We start from the raw sequence: 17,740 nt of genomic DNA, 5'->3' as shown, positions 1-17,740 counted from the left end.
TTAATAAGATTTGCAGATCATTATTTATATCATAAAAGGTAAAATACAACAGAAAAAAACCACACACAGACAAAAGCATACATTCAGCACTAACAACAACACAAGAGAGAAAAAGATGATCCAAATAATAAAAAAAACAAACATAGATTTTTTTCTGGGTGCAAAATAAAAGCAATACATTTTCTCCTTTCACAAATATATATAACAGAAATATAAAAACAGAAGATTGACGGCAGAAAAAACCTCATGGTCCATCTAGTCTGCTCTTATACTATTTCCTGTATTTTACCTTAGGATGGATCTTTGTTTATCCCAGGCATATTTAAATTCAGTTACTGTGGATTTACCAACCACCTCTGCTGGAAGTTTGTTCCAAGGATCTACTACTATTTCAGTAAAATAATATTTTCTCACGTTGCTTCTGATCTTTCCACAAACTAACTTCAGATTGTGGCCCCTTGTTCTTGTTTTCACTTTCCTATTAAAAACACTTCTCTCCTGAACCTTATTTAACCCTTTAACATATTTAAATGTTTTGATCATGTCCCCCCTTTCCCTTCTGTCCTCTTTTTTAAAATGAATTTTTAAATTAATTTTTAGAAATAGAATATAAAACTCACACACAACATAAAACAAGTGCTCGGTGATCACTGCCTACCACCAGACAACCATTCGCATCTTACCACCAAATTGGGGGTGTTTCTTATATACACCATTTTAACTCGAGAGCAATGTCTCTATTTACATATTGTAAACTGATTCCAATTCCTTATAACTTGGTCTCAGATTTTACTAACCATATATTGTCTTACTTTGTCCCATCGTCCCATAAGTTGTTGCAAATCAGTTTCAGTAACCAAAATCATCATTTTACTCATAATCTCAAATTGAATGTGATCTACCATGTACCGGTATCAATTTTGCATTGTCCATTTTGTCGCATCCTTCCCACTCAATACTATTATCGCCTGAGCACTTTTATCACTCCTTGTTTTATTTCTCTAAATTCTCCCATTGCATTACTTTTAACTAATATTGCCATTTCCTTTGTAATTATCCATCATGTATTTAACATCCTATTAATATACTCTTGCACTTTTTGCCAAACGTTCTGCGCTACTGGGCATTCCCAAGGCATATGCATAAACACTCCTTTATCTTGACATCCATGCTAACAATTATTTTTAACATTCTGCTGGAAATATGCAAGTTGAACAGGTGTGTGGTACCACTTATGTAATATTTTCCTTCTCATTTCCCTGACCCTTGTATTCTTAATTTTCCTTACATTCTCCACTATATTTTTCATCTCTTGCATGTCACATACCCAACTGATTGCACTAAAATCTTATATATATTACTTGTTTGCGCCTTGGTAGCCTCACTTTTTTCTCTTATTATTTTCTCTAACTCTATCTTCTCCCTAAATAGTGCTTCTTTATTATCCCTTTCATTCAGATATTTGCATATTGCATTTATTTGTAGCCATCTTCCCTTACCCAACCACCATTCTATACGATTTCTACTTGGCCTTCCATCCTTCTCATATAACTGTTAGTTATCCCTCTTTCCTTCAACTCTCCTATAACCCTATTTAAATTTGTTTCATCATCTCTATTTATTACGTATAACGATGACAGTTTTGATTTATATAATTCTATTTTCCCCTGCCATTTTTTCCAAATTTCCATAGTCCCTTTCAGGGGACAAATGAATTTATCTAGATCACTCTTATTCCACCTTATAAAAATTTATTCTCTATTCTTCATCCCGTTTATCTCTTTTTCTAGTTTCACCCATTTATTTTCAAATAATTGCAGCTCCATTAATCTTTCAATTTGAAATGCTTCTCTATACAGCTCCAAACAGGGAATTCCTCATCCGCCCTCTTTTTCGTTAGCTATTAACCACTTTTCCCTTACTCTTGGTCTTTTGTCTTCTTCAACCCAATAATTAAGTTTTTTGTCCCACTCCCTGAAATTTGATGCTGATAAACCCCCTGACAAACCTGAAATAGATACATCATCTTGGGAACTATCATCATTTTTAATGCTCTTAGTTTAGCCATTCTCCTTAACTTTTTCTCTTTCCAGCTCTTCATCTGTTTTAACATTTTCCTCCATTTTTGTCTATAATTAACCTCAATTTTCGCTGGATTTCTCAATAGTCAAATTCCCAAGTATTTAATTTTCTTTAGTCCTAACTTCAACCCTGATTCCTTCCTAATTTCTATCTGCTCTCTCGGACCTGTATTTAAACACATAATCTCTGATTTTTCCATATTGACTGATAATCCCAATTCCTGTTTAAACTCTTGCAAAAATTTTCTTATACCTTTAGTCATATCCATTGGGGTCTGGGTCAGTATGATTGCATCATCTGCAAATAGATTTAATTTCATCTCTAAATCCCCTATTTTATATTCTACCGAAGTGTTATCTTGTCTTATCTTATTGGCTAATGTCTCTATTGCTATTACAAATAGCATTGGAGATAATGGGCATCCCTGCTTGGTGCCATTTTGAATTTTGATTCTCTGCGTTCTTTGTCCATTCACTCTTATATATATATCTTTTATAGTTCTGCAAAATTTCTCCCCCATAGCTTTACTTAACTTTATTAAAAGCTTTATAAACGTCTAATTTCAAAATTCCCAATTTCCTATTATTAACAGTAGCATGTGCATCACATTTACTACATTTCTAATTGGTTCACTTATCCTCTTCAATTATTTTTGGTAAAATATTTTCAAGTCTGTTTGCCAGTACTGTATCTTCATAAATATTTTGTAATCTTGATTTGCCAAACTAATAGAACAGTAGGACCCTGGCTCTCTTAGATCACAGTCAATCTTTAGTATGGTAACAATCTCTGAAATCTTCCATGTCTGCGGAATATCATGAGTCAGCAATATATTATTAAACAATTTCCCAAAATGTGGCAACAATTCATTCATATAGGTTTTATAAAATTCCACTGTGAACCCATCTAGGCCCAGTGCTTTGGCTTGTTTTAACCCTTTAATTACTCTATCAATTTCATCTTGTGTACTTAATATTTGTTTATCTTCTTCACTTACTATTTCCCCAACATTAAGAACTCCTATATTTATCTGCTCCTCTTTATACAAATCCTCATAATATTTTCTCATTATCTTCTCTAGCTGCTGATGGAAGCACTTGACTTTTTGGCATCATAATGTTTGAACATGTTCAAATCAATCAAAACTTGACATATTTTAATGGTTTTTAAAAATTCTGTTATTTGATATGTTTTTTTTAAACTACCTTTTTCTTAACAGAAATTTAAGGAAATTGGTCATAACCTTCTAGAAATGGCAGACCTCTCAGATTTTCAAAGAGGCCAAATTGTTGGTGCTTGAATAGGAGGCGCTAATGTAACAGAAAGTGCCCGAATGTTTGGTGTTTCAAGAGGTAATGTCTCAAAAGTAATGACTGCTTTTGAAAGAGAAGGGAAAACGTCCCCAGCCAAGCACAGGTCTGGTCAAAAGTCAAAGTTGTCTAAGAGAGACCGTCGGACTCTAAAGCGAATTGTTAGAGTGGATCGCAAGGCCACAGCTCCTAAAATCACTGCAGAGCTCAATAGACACGTACAGAACCCAGTTTCCACAAAAAGTTCGAAGGGAGGTTCACAAATCTGGATTCCATGGAAGAGCTGCAAGATGTTTCCATTTTTTGGTCCACCCCCTGTATTTCCAATTCTGCCAATAGTGGTGCATGGTCTGACAACCAAATGTTTTTTATGTCTACTTTTTAAACTTGTATATTGCCCACCCTATTCATTAATATATAATCAATGCAACTAAATGTATGATATCTTGCTGAATAGTAAGTACTATTGTACTTAATAGTAAGTAAGTATTGTACTTAATAGTAAATAGGCAATTTATAATTCAAACAATCAGAATAATAAAAAAGAGAGCAAAGAAGAAAAGAAAAAACAATGTCGTCCAAAACTAATCATAATCATTATCAAATATCTCACCTATATTATGCGCAGTAATCAAAGCTGTTTTTGATTTTTTCATTTATAAGCCATTAAATTTTCTCCTCTTATATACTTCTTCCATTTTACACTTTATATCACTTGCTTATATATTTGTATATTTTATTATTTATTTATTTATTTATTAGTTGGACTTGTATGCCGACCCTCTCCGAAGACTCGGGGCGGCTCACAACAAGTAAAAACAGTCACAACAATCCAATTAATTAAAATATTTAACGATTTAAGAAAAACCCCATGTAGTAGCAAACACACACACAAGCATACCATGTATAAATTAACATGCCCAGGGGAGATGTTTAGTTTCCCCATGCCTGACGGCAAAGGTGAGTCTTAAGGAGTTTTCGGAAGGCAGGAAGAGTAGGGGCAGTTCTAATCTCCGGGGGGAGTTGGTTCCAGAGAGCCGGCGCCGCCACAGAGAAGGCTCTTCCCCTGGGACCTGCCAACCGGCATTGTTTAGTTGACGGGACCCGGAGAAGGCCCACTCTGTGGGACCTAATCGGTCGCTGGGATTCGTGCGGCAGGAGGCGGTCTCGGAGATATTCTGGTCCGATGCCATGAAGGGCTTTAAAGGTCATGACCAACACTTTGAATTGTGACCGGAAATTGATCGGCAGCCAATGCAGACTGCGGAGTGATGGTGAAACATGGGCGTACCTAGGTAAGCCCATGACTGCTCTCGCAGCTGCATTCTGCACGATCTGAAGTTTCCGAACACTTTTCAAAGGTAGCCCCATGTAGAGAGCATTACAGTAGTCGAACCTCGAGGTGATGAGGGCATGAGTGACTGTGAGCAATGAGTCCCGGTCCAGATAGGGCCGCAACTGGTGCACCAGGCGAACCTGGGCAAACGCCCCCCTCGCCACAGCCGAGAGATGGTTTTCTAATGTGAGCTGTGGATCGAGGAGGACGCCCAAGTTGCGGACCCTCTCTGCGGGGGTCAATAATTCCCCCCCCAGGGTAATGGACGGACAGATGGAATTGTCCTTGGGAGGCAAAACCCACAGCCACTCCGTCTTATCCGGGTTGAGTTTGAGTCTGTTGACACCCATCCAGGCCCCAACAGCCTCCAGGCACCGGCACATCACTTCCACCGCTTCGTTGACTGGGCATGGGATGGAGATGTAAAGCTGGGTATCATCGGCATATTGATGATACCTCACCCCATGTCCTTGGATGATCTCACCCAGCGGTTTCATGTAGATGTTAAATAGCAAGGGGGAGAGGACCGACCCCTGAGGCACCCCACAAGGGAGAGACCTCGGAGCCGACCTCTGACCCCCCACTAACACCGACTGCGACCGGCCAGAGAGGTAGGAGGAGAACCACTGAAGAACAGTGCCTCCCACCCCCAGCCCCTCCAACCGGCGCAGAAGGATACCATGGTCGATGGTATCGAAAGCCGCTGAGAGATCGAGGAGCACCAGGACAGAGGATAAACCCCTGTCCCGGGCCCGCCAGAGATCATCCATCAACGCGACCAAAGCGGTTTCCGTGCTGTAACCGGGCCTGAAACCCGACTGCTGGGGACCTAGATAATATATATATATAAAGTATATGTATTTTTATTAGTAAGCTCCCATGAAATTAGAATATTAAAATATTAATAAATCCCATTCATTAAATATACTCAATTCTTTTTGTAATTTATAACTTTGTAAGAACTTTGTAAAAACAGAGAAAAGAGAAAAGAAAGTGCTAATATCTTTTAGTAACTTCTAAATATTCTTACTAGTATTTTAATTTTAATTTTCTTAAAAGTATTTAATTCTTAGAAATATTTAATTTCAATTTATATTTATATTATTCTATGTAATTTCAGTCAGATCAGACAATCCAAATGTAATTCCAGTCAAATCAATCAGTCCAATTACATCAAATCGTCTCAAAGCAAGAATACTGTCTTTAAACCAGAAGCAAACTGCTATATTTCCTCTGGCCACACGATGTCGCTAGGTGATCAATTTTCCAGGTCTTCTCTCAGAATGACTCTTTGACTGTTACTTCTGGTTGCTGTCACTTCCTGTTTTATTCTGCCATTGTTCCTTGTTTATAGAAGAAAGGAAAGATAAGGATTCCACAACAAAAGTTAAAAATTCCAAATTCCAAAAGGCGAGTTTCAAAGAGAACCAGTTAGGCAGTTGAAAATAATCCAAACGATGGGCAGTTTCGCTACTTTAGGAGCTTTTGCTGAAATGCCACATTGCACAATTAGCTGCCTTCTCCAATCTCAGGCCATTTTAACTCTGTCCAGCAACCAAGCGAGAAACAAAAGTCTAAAATCCCATTCAGGTACTCTCCACTTACCATCATAAACAGAAAATCTCTTCTTTCCCTCTGCAAGTAATTCCTCCAATTCTCTTTCCACATGGAATCATTCGGCTATCCTCTCGGCATTGTGTAGTTTCTGCAGCTGTGTCGGAACAGGCATGACTGCCTGCCTGGCTTCACCACAGTCGGTGCGAGACAAGCCAGTTCGCCCAGCGGGGCATGCCGGCCCCAGCCAGGCCTCTGGCAGCGTCCCATGCGTCACTCTCCCTGCAGGAGAGATCCGGTCTAGTCCAAAAGGACCAGAACCCCTGGGCAATGGGACTTGGGAACATTTCCCAGGAGAGAGGGAAATATCCCGGTGCTGCAGTTATGAGATCCCACCCCCCACCCCCCAATTTAGCTCTGTTCTTCTCAGTGGCTGAGGTTTCTCCTCCAGTATCCAGCTTCACATGGCAGGATGAGAACTGTGCAACCCAGCCACCCTAGGGGAGAAGCTGGGGCAGTGCTGCTTGTTCTCGGTAGCTGGAAGGGGAAGGGGTTCTTCTCCAGCATCCTAGCTGCAAGACAGAGTGGAACCTGCTGCGCAGACCCACCACTCTAGGAAAGCAGCTGGAGCAGCACTGCTTGTTCTCAGCAGCTGGAAAGGAGACAATTTCTCCTCCAGCATCCCAGCCTCAAGTGGCAGGGTGAAAAGTGCTGCGCAGTCTTCTCAGCCCCACCACCCCAGGAGAGCAGCTGGGAAGCTCTGTTTGTTCTTCATGGTTGCCCAGCCCACCACTCAGAACAAGCAATGCTGCTGCTTGTGCTCTCCCGAGGTGACAGGGCTTTGCAGGAGCGGTTCTCAAACCTGTCCCTGGTGGCCAGCATTCTGGAGGAGAAATGCTTCCCCCCTCACTTGCCTTTGAAAACAAGCAGCACTGTCCCTGCTACTCTCCTAGGGCTGTGCAGCAGGTCTCACCCTCCTGCTTGTGGCTGGAGGAGAATTGCCATCCCCACAGAGAACAAACAGTGCTGCTGCTGCTGCTGCTCTTTTGGGGAGCCTGAGCTGGTTAGGTGCTCCAGATCACCAATGCATATCGGTACTGTAGAGTGGAGGGCTGGGACCATGCAAGAAACCTGCACATTTGGGGAAGGAGGGAAGCCCTAGCCTACTTGTCCATCGCAATTATAGAACCTCAAACTCATATATTAGGGGAAATATAGTGGTACAATTATCTAATAAGCAGGTGTGTACTAATCAAAATGTGTTCAGTTTTATGCTTTTAAAGAGTACATTGATATAGAGAATAAAGATATTTTGAACTTTTCTGTGCATTTTTATATATATATTTATTTTATTTCTAAATAACATAGGCTTCACTCAAGATTTTTATATGGAATCTTGATATTTAATGCTTGTATTAAGAATTGTGGGAAGCTGGCCTTCATCAAAAGTATGTAAATTTTGTTGAATATAGCTTTATAAATCTTTCTGTTATTAAACCTTGCCAGCTATAAGGTGACCTAATGATGATTTCTTTTCTTCCTAAGATCATCAACCACATGGGAAGACTAGAGGAAGGAGCATATGAAATATATAGTTATGTGGAAAAGATTATAAAACAGGTATTATCCATTATCTTTTGCACTGAAGATTATATGGATGATGAAAAAGCAGCATATAAATGTTCTAATTCTTTCTTAATTGTAGCACATTCACTTAGAATTCTTGATTCTGTTTTCATAAGTCATAACATTTAATTATGCCTTTGAACTTTACATCTAAAATGTTTTAAATATTTATATAAAGCATGAATAGTATGAAAGTGTTTGCAAATTCTAACAAATGTCAGTGTAATTAACTTAAAAAGCAGCTCATTTTAAAATGCTTATTGGCTAGTATATGCTATCTGATGTTTGACTAGATCAGTGGTCCCCAACCTTTTTTCCACCAGGGACCAGTTTCAGCAAGACATTTTTTCTATGACCCGGTGGGGGCGGAAAGGGGTGTGGTTGGGAGTGGAATTAAGCATGGGGGTGCCAGTCCTCCCCATCCCTCTGTTCCGCCCATCGCCCTGTGGCTGGCAGAACCTGCCTCCCGAGCCCTCTTGCCCGGCGGGAGGGGAAGCACTGGAGGGAGGGGGTCAGGCCGGCCTCCCCTCCCCAGGCAAAAATGCAAAGGTGCGCCACGGCAGAAGCCGAAAGAGGCTTGAGCCTCCTGGCAATGTTCCCTCTAATTTTTTCTTCGTTTGGACAGGAAAGTATGTCTGAGCGGCAAATTTTCATGCCTGGGCGTGGATCAGTTAGAAACAAAAGGGAGTCACGTGACCCCAGGACACACAGCAACGGTCATAAATATGAAATGGCAGCAAAATTTTGATCCTGTGATCATCGGGCTGCTGCAAAGGTTGTAAGTGTGAAAAGGGTGCATAAGTCACTTTTTTCAGGGCCGTTGCAACTTTGAACAGTCAGTAAATGAACTATTGTAAGTCGAGGACAGCCTGCCTTCCCCCTTGATGTTTTCTGTGGAGCTTCAAAATGGACCTCTGATCTGCTGATCTGCTTCTAAAAGAGTGCACTGGTCAGACAGATAATCCTCGACTTCTGTTCTGATCCCAGTGGAGGCCAACCTATCTCCTGAGTAAGACGGTTATTACGTGAGTTCTGCCTCACTTTACCACCTTTCTTGCCACAGTTGTTAAGTGAATCCCTGCAGCTGCTTGTGAGAAGATCTCAGAAGAAGTTCACATAACCCTGGGACATTGCCACCATCATAACTATGTTGTCAAGTGTCCAAAATTTGATCCAATAACCCATTTGTTTTTCTAACAAAGTCCCTCCTTCCTAGAAGGAACAATAGAAAGAATAAAATGGAAAAAGGGATTAAAAGGAGATACAAAAAAAATAAAGAAAAGGGTTCGGTTTTGTTGTACATACTCCTAGTCAGTTGGAGGAGGATGAAGATATTGAAGACTCTGATTCAGATAGTGTTTATGAATTAGTGGGGGGCCCGGGGTTACAGGTAGTAGAACAGGTGGGAGGCCAGGATGGGGCTATGAGTTCAGGATCTAGCGAGGGAGAATCGGACGCTCGCTGGGTTAACCCTAAATTCAGAAGGGCCCAAAAACGTAGAGAACAGAAGTCTGGAAGAAGATATTAAGGAGAGGAATGGGTTAAATACTGTAGTGATGTATTTGGCACGTCAGGGGGTCAGTGGGGAAGAAGGGTGGAGTTTCAATGTTGCCGATGAGAAAAATGGATGTTTTTCTTGCCACTCTCAAGTAAGCAAAAGTATTCTATGTTGATTAACAGTCAGGGCTGCTGTGGAGAAGGAGAAGGAATGTGAGAAATGCGGTCAAGGGAGATAACGGACCAACAGATAAGTGCGTGTATGAAATGTGTTTGAATTTCAGAAGAGCAGAGAAATAAATGGAGTTTCTTTATTCATGATATAATGCATTTAATAAGAATTATTTGTAATTGCTAAATTTCTACCAGAAACCAGAACAGGTTCAAAGTTCTGCTCAGATTAAAGAAATTGGAGTTTGAGAAGGTTTGATTAAGCTTGGAGTATTGTTTTGTTTGCTCTTTTTAACTTTAATTATTTTTTCTATTTAGATATATGAATTTAGGACTTGCTGATCTGTTTTAATAAAGTTACAAGTATTGATTATAATACGATATGTAGTATGTGATACTGATTTGGATTAATGCATAAATGGAATTGAATTTAGAATTGTTGGGTAGATTAATTATTTTAATGATTTTTAATTGATTGAAAATAGAAAATATTTAGAATTTCCCCACCTTTTTTTTCTTTTTTCAAATTGACTGAAATTTAAAATTAATAATTAAGTAAGAAATGTAGATAAGTATTAATTGGCTAAATGTTAGATGGGCTGAAATAATTTTTAAATTTGGGATTAGGTAAATATACTATTTAGGGGGGGAAGAAGTCTGAAATCCGTGGATATTGCCTACCGTGGATATTGCCTACCTGGACTTCAGCAAAGCCTTTGATACGGTTCCACATAAAGAGCTGATAGATAAATTAGTGAAGATTGGACTTAATCCCTGGATAGTTCAATGGATTTGCAGCTGGCTGAAGTGTAGACATCAGAGAGTTATTGTTAACGGCGAGTATTCTGAGCAGAGTCAGGTTACAAGCCACAAGGGTCTGTTCTGGGTCCTATTCTTTTTAATATGTTTGTGAGTGACATAGGGGAAGGTTTGGTAGGGAAGGTTTGCCTATTTGCCGATGACTCTAAAGTGTGCAATAGGGTTGATATTCCTGGAGGCGTCTGTAATATGGTAAATGATTTAGCTTTACTAGATAAATGGTCAAAGCAATGGAAACTGCAGTTTAATGTTTCCAAATGTAAAATAATGCACTTAGGGAAAAGTAATACTCAATCTGAGTATTGTATTGGCAGTTCTGTGTTAGCAAATACTTCAGAAGAAAAGGTCTTTTTCTGCCGTCAGACTTCTATGTTTCTATGAAATCCATATATGTTTATGTTTTGTTTTGAATTTTCTTTTGTTAACATCTGATTGGCTATACAAGGTTTTCTTGGTTTACAGAAAAATGTATAAAGAAAAAAGGAAGCACTTTGGTATAATGGTTAATAAGTTAGAAATATAATTGGCGTTGTACTTTTTGAAGGAACATTAAGGAGGGAATTTAATTAAAAGAAAATGTATGTAACTGGATTACAAAATTAGAAAAAACGTTTGCAACTTTTTTGATGATTGATATTAGTTACTAACAAAATACTGCATTTTATTCATGGCAAATTAGATGGTACTCTCTATTGTTTGAATGTATATTGAGAGGGGAAAAAATTACCCCCCCCAAAGTATTTTTTTCCTGTCCCTCCATTCATTTCATTCTTCCTCCTTCCTTCCTTGTTCTCTCCATTTCTCCTTCCTTCCTTCCTTCCTTCTCCACTTTTCTCTTTCCCTCCCTCTTTCCTTTTCTTTTCTCTCCACTTCTCTCTCTCTCTCTTTTCCCTCTCTTTTTCTTTCCCTGCAGGTCTCTCTCATTTCTGTGTACTTCTCCCTCCCTTTCTTCTCTCCCTCCTTTGTTTCTCCTCCATTTTTGCTCTCATTTCTTATTTTTTATTATTTCTCTCACCTTCCTTTCTGTTTTTCTCTCGCTTTGATCTCCCTTTTGCTTTCTCTCAGACTGCAGGATTGGGGTGGGGGCCGATGGAATGAGCCCCTTCGCACCGATCAAGGCCACCCTGCAGCCTGCGGAGGGCAGGCTGCTGCACTTATGCATGGCCCGTGACAGCTGAGGATGATGGGCGTCGTGGTCCTCCTCCCCGCGAATGCCCCCCTCACACTTTTCTCCTGGGGGAAGGGGCGCCAGGCTCAATGGGAGGTGGGCAGCTCCAGGCGTAGGGCCAGTTTCCTCCCTCCCAAGAGCCTGGCTATGCAAGCAAGGGTCCAGCCAGCGCTTCCCTCTGCTGCAGCTGCCCCGGCAAGCCAGCCAGCCTGACAAACGGATGCGCGACAGAAGGGGAAGAGCAACTCGCTGCGGCACTTATCCATGCTCCGAGCCGGCTGAGTATGATGGGTGTTGTGGTCCTCCTCGCGGATACCCCCTCACGCTTTTCCACTGGGAAAAGGGGCGCCAGGCTCAGTGGGGGGCGGGCAGGGTGGGGGCTGATGGAGCGAGGCCGCCCCATGGGCTTTTTCCAGCAGTGAGGGATGCCCTTCCGCTTTCCCTCAGTTGCCGCCATGCACACCGTGTCACTTGCCCGGCGGTGGACGTTTCTTGCGGGGTCCCTGTCGGCAGCGCCCCTATTTGGGATGCCTGTGGCGACTAACTGCCCCCATCCAAACTGGGGGTAGTGCCGGCAGGGACCCCGCGAGAAGCGGCCACCGCCGGGCAAGTGACACAGCGGTTGCGGCGGCAACTGAGGGGAAGCGGGAGGTGAAGCGCTGGAGGGAGGGGGTGGCGGCAGGAGGGCCGGCAGCTGCTGACTCTGCGGACCGGTGCAACATGCCACCCGGGCCGCGGGCCGGCAGTTGGGGACCCCTGGACTAGATCACTTTAACACTTATCTTTCAAAAACATGAGTATCTGTCAATATTTTGAAAGTACCTAGTTTATCCACATGTCATTTAGTATCCAGGTTTTTCTGAAGATTGTAAAATGTTTATAACCTAATGCTTTAGTTTCTGCGATAGAGAATTTTCTGTTCCAGAAATGTGTAAGATGACAATTAAGGAATCCTTTGTTAATTTTGGTTTTTGTTACTATTGAATACAATAAAGATACAAAACTATTTGGTTGTACAAATGGTAAAAGAGTTCCACACTGAGCAACATCTTCCCTCTTTTAACAAATGTACTATATAGTAAACAATATTGTCTACTAAAAATTCTTTTTTTCTCCAAGGAAATTCCATAGTCTTCTTGTATGTAAAGAAATTGTGAAGAGTCCTTTCTTCATGCTTCAGAGGAATCAAGAAGAATAATGATACTTTCATAAGATTTGCTTCTATTCTCATTCAGGATATATTGCTCTGTGAAGTTTCACATATAGAAAAGAAAAATGTGACTGATAATGGTGACTCTTCAGTTCCTGAAGGGGAACTGCTTGGAGATGTGCTATGGGATGCACATGATGAACAAGAACAAATGGAAGCTTTCCAGCAGGCATCTAATTCAACATGTGTACTAGGATTTGACAAAGTAAGTTCATATCCACTCCAGGAAGGAAATGTATACAATGTTTGTGGGTTTTTTCCTTTTTCTTTTTTTCCCCTTTTTTATAAAATTTTATTACAAATATATACACATTTACATACAATATGTTTTATATTAATACAATGCTAAATCAACGCATAACAAATAAACGAACAAACAAACATGACAAACAAACAAACAAACAAAAAGAAAATATTCTTTAAAAAAAGATCTAATTGCTTATTTAAGTACATTAATAACAATAACTATTCACTTAGTATATTTTATAATATTTGTACTTGTATTCCCTTCAGGAGGTAAGTTTTGAATGATTTTTGATTTTAAATTATTTTCTGGTGAAGCATGTTGTGTCCTCAGCGTATACCATTTTCTCTTGTAGGTTGTCACTGTTTCTTTAAATCATTTAATTCTTTCTTATCCGCCTTCTTTTATTCATATTCAATTTCTTTAATGTCATACAGATCTTTTTTTATAAAAAGGTTTTTTGTATATATGTCTTTTGTATTTTTTTTTCTATGTAATGAAAAGGATATAAAGTATTGTTAATTTGATTTTTTCTTTTGAATTTTATTTCTTTTCTTAAACCAGTTATAAAGATGTATCCAGGTTTTATCGTGTTCGGAATCCTCTTTATTGTTTAATTTAATTGTTAGTGCGTCAAATTCAGCACAGTCTAATATTTTTTAAATTATCAAATCGTCTTCAGGTGGTTCGGGTTGCTTCCAATTTTGGGCTATCGTTATTCTAATTGCTGTCAATATATGAATTAATAAGTAGTGTTTGTTTTTTTCAATTTTTTGATCTATAATTCCCAGGAGAAAGGCTTCAGGTTTTTTATTTATCTTCATTTGTAAAATCTCTTCTATCCAATTCTGCATTTTGTTCCAGAATTTTTTCATTTTTGAGCAGGTCCACCAAATGTGGTAGTATGTCCCCATTTTTTTACACCTCCAACATTTTGGGCTTGTTCCTTTATACATTTTGGCTAATGTTGCCGGTGGAAGGTGCCACCTATAATACATTTTGTATATGTTTTCCTTATAAGCTGTAGATTTTGTTAATTTATAATTTTTGGTCCAAATTGATTCCCACTTATCTAAATTTATGCTATAACCAAAATTTTTGCCCCAACTATGTATACTATTTTTAACGATGTGTTCCTCCATTTTATAGTGTAGCATATATTTATATATTTTGGAAATCATTTTTTTTTCTTGGCCTAAAATTATCTTATCTAATTCTATCTCTTTTATTTGTATTTCCTTCTTTTTCCCTTCTTGATATTTTGATTTAATTACGTTATACACCCACCAGTCGATTTTGATTCCAATTTCTTCTAATTGTTCCCTAGTTTTTAATTCCCCATTTTTTCCTAATGTTTGATAATAATTTAACATTTTGTTTAGTTCTCTTGAGTTTGGATATACCGTCGCCTCTAAGCTCGAGTACCATTTGGGAGTTTGGTGATAGTACATTTTTTTGATTTTTTTCCAAGTTGTGTATAACGAGTTTCTTATTATATGTTGTTTGAAATAATTATGTGTTTGTTCTTTATTTTCCCACAGGATAGCATGCCACCCTATTCTCATATCGTGTCCTTCCAGTATTAGTAGTCTTTTATTTTCCAATTTAAACCAATCTTTCAACCAATCCATACTTGCTGCATTATAATATAATTCGAAATCTGGTAGTGCAAATCCTCCTTGTTTGATATTATCTTGCAAATATTGTATTCTAATTCTAGGTTTTTTTCCGGCCCAGACGAATTTTGTAATCATTCTATTTAATTTTTGAAAAAAGTCTTTTCTTAATATAATTGGAATCGTCCTAAATAGATATAGAATCTTGGGTAAGATGGACATTTTTATTGTTGAGATTCTACCTATGAGCGAGATAGGCAATTTGTTCCATTTTTCTAATTTCTTTTTTATTTCTTTTATTAAAACCGTGTAATTATCTTCCTTTATTGTGATCGCTTTTGCTGTTAATTTTATTCCCAAATACTTAACTGTTTTTACTATTTGTAGGCCTAATCTGTCTTCTAATATTTTCTTCTCTGTATTTGTTAAATTTTTTGTCAGTATTTTGGTTTTTTGTTTATTAATTTTAAGTCCTGCTACTTTTCCGAATTCAGTAATCTCCTTTAATAAAATTTCCCCTGATTCAATTGGATCTTCTATATTGAATACTAGATCATTGGCAAATGCCTGAATTTTGTATTCTTGTCCTTTCAAATTTAATCCTTTAACATTTTTATTTAACCTTATCTGATTTAATAAGATTTCTATGGCCAAAATAAATATTAATGGGGAAAGGGGGCATCCTTGCCGTACTCCCTTTTCTATTTTTATATTTTGCGTTAATTGGTCGTTTATTATAACTTTTGCCGATTGTGTAGAGTATATTGTCTTGATTGCTTTTATAAATTTTTCTTTAAATTTCATTTTGGTCAGTTGTTTAATGAAGAAGTTCCAATTCAAATTATCGAATGCTTTTTCCGCATCTAAAAATATTAATGCCAAATTCTTTCCTGGGTTTACCTCATAGTATTCTAAAATATTTATAATGTTTCTCAAATTATTTTTTATATTTCTGTTTGGTAAAAAGCCGTTCTGGTCCGGATGTATGATTTCGTTAATTATCCCTTTAAACCTTTCTGCTAATATTGTTGTAAAGATTTTGTAATCTGAGTTTAGTAATGCAATTGGTCTGTATTGTTTTATTAAATATCTTTGTTCCAAATCTTTTGGTATTAGTGTTATTAACCCTTCCTTCCAGGATTCAGGCATTGCTCCTTTATCTAACACCTCATTCAACATCTGTAGTAATAATTTTTTGACTGGTTCATATATTTCTTTGTAATATTCGGCTGGTATTCCATCTACTCCTGGGGTTTTGTTATTGTTTTGTTTTTTAATTGCTAGCTCTAATTCTGTCATAGTTATGGTTTTATCCATTCTATCAATGTTAGTCTCCGATATTTGGGGTAGTTCAATCTCGTTCAAATATTGATCTATTTCTTCCTCTTTTATATCATCTTTCCTATATAGCTGTTCAAAATAGTTTTGTATTATCTTTTTTTTTTCTTCTATATCAATTTGTTTTTTTCCCTTTTCATCTTCCAGTTGTTGGATATATTTCTTCTCTTTCTGTTTTTTAATTTTATAGGCAAGCCACCTTCCCGGTTTGTTCGCATGTTCGAAGTAGTTTTGTTTTACACTTTTGATTTTTTGGGCTATTTCTTCCTGTGCTATCAAGTTAATCTTGTGTTTAATTACATCTCTTTTTTCTTTTAGTTCGATTTTTTTTGGATCTTTTATCCATTCGGCTTCTATTTGTTCTAATTCTTTTTGATTTTCTCTCATCTCCCTATTTTTATCCTTATTTTTTTTACTAGTGTATGCAATGGTTATCCCCCTTATATATGCTTTGGTTGTGTCCCATATGTTTTGTATGGTTGTGTCTTCATTCCAGTTTTTTTCTAGAAAGATATCTAATTCTTTTTTTGAAAATTCTTTGTATTTGTTTTCTTGTATAATTTTTGTATTCATTGTCCATCTATTTTTTTTGGTTTGGTTTCCTCTAATTATAATACTGGATTGTGGTCTGCCCAAAAGTTAGGTTCTATTTCTGCTGATATTATCTCTTGTTGTAATTCTATGTTTGTCCATATCATGTCCAATCTGGACCATGAGTCGTGTGGGTGTGAATAATAAGTATATTTACATTCATCCCTGTGTCTTTCCCTCCATGTATCTTTTAATTTAAATTCCTCTATAATATCTTTGAGTTTTTCTGGTATGGTTTTTTTCTTTTACTCTTTTCTTTACCTTTATAGTCTTTGTCGTAATCTATTATTATATTAAAGTCCCCAATCACACAAATGTTTCCTTTTTCAATTTTTATTATTTTTTGGTACAACTTTTTATAAAATAGATTTTGGTCTTTATTGGGAGCATAAATCACAATTAAATTTGTTTTTTTTTTATTAATTTCGATTTCTATTATAAGTATTCTACCCTCTTCATCACTGTCAATTACTTTTGGATTTAACCAGCTTTTAATATATAGTGCAATTCCTCTTTTTTTTCATTTGCAAGTGATGTAAATAGTTTCCCCAGTTTCGGGTATTCCAATACTTTCTTATCCTTTTTCTTTACATGGACTTCCTGAAGGCATATTACATCTAGATTTTGTTTTGTTAGTTTTGTAAATGTTTGTCCTCTTTTTTGAGGAGAGTTCATCCCATTTATATTCACCGAAAATAATTTAATTTCTTTATTCATTCTTCGTCAACTATCTTGCCCTTTTGCTGCTTCTAAGCTCTCTGTAGTTTTCTGTTTTCTCCCCTTTCCCCTTGCTTATCTTGTCTGTTCTCTCTTCCTCTATCTCTCCCTCCTCTTGGCTTGTTGTCTCCAGTTCCGTGCTACTTTCCCCTTCTTTCTTCAGATGTTCTCGAATAAATTTGTCTGCTTGTTCTAGTGTTTCTATATTTATTTTCTTCCCCTTCCACGTTACCATTACCCCCTCTGGCACTAACCATCTAAATTGTATCTCGTTTTTTATTAATTTGTTTGTAAAGTAATGGTAATCCCTCCTTCGTTCCCTAATTCTTTTGGGTATTTGTTTCAATACAATGATGTCTTTTCCTTTATACGTTAAGACCCCTCTGGTATTCCTATATATCTCATCTCTCAGGGGTTTTTTGGTGAATCTAAGGTGAATCTCTCTGGGGAGTTGATGGCGA

The 17,740-nt window shown here is 37.8% G+C and overlaps 1 protein-coding gene across 1 annotated transcript in view; it reads left to right on the top strand.

Annotated features, from left to right (window-relative positions):
* Window positions 1-17,740, top strand: part of NPHP3 (nephrocystin 3) — a 381,101-nt gene that overhangs the window by 85,259 nt on the left and 278,102 nt on the right. The window contains exons 8-9 of the mRNA XM_070726361.1: window positions 7,828-7,902; window positions 12,799-12,978. Of these exons, the coding sequence (XP_070582462.1) occupies window positions 7,828-7,902; window positions 12,799-12,978 (255 nt within the window). The remainder of the gene's footprint in view (window positions 1-7,827; window positions 7,903-12,798; window positions 12,979-17,740) is intronic.

This window comes from Erythrolamprus reginae, chromosome Z (genome assembly GCF_031021105.1).
Source record: "Erythrolamprus reginae isolate rEryReg1 chromosome Z, rEryReg1.hap1, whole genome shotgun sequence".
NCBI classification, from domain to species: domain Eukaryota; kingdom Metazoa; phylum Chordata; class Lepidosauria; order Squamata; family Dipsadidae; genus Erythrolamprus; species Erythrolamprus reginae.
Note: the sequence above shows the minus strand (reverse complement) of the source record. Positions and strands in the feature narration are given on the sequence as shown.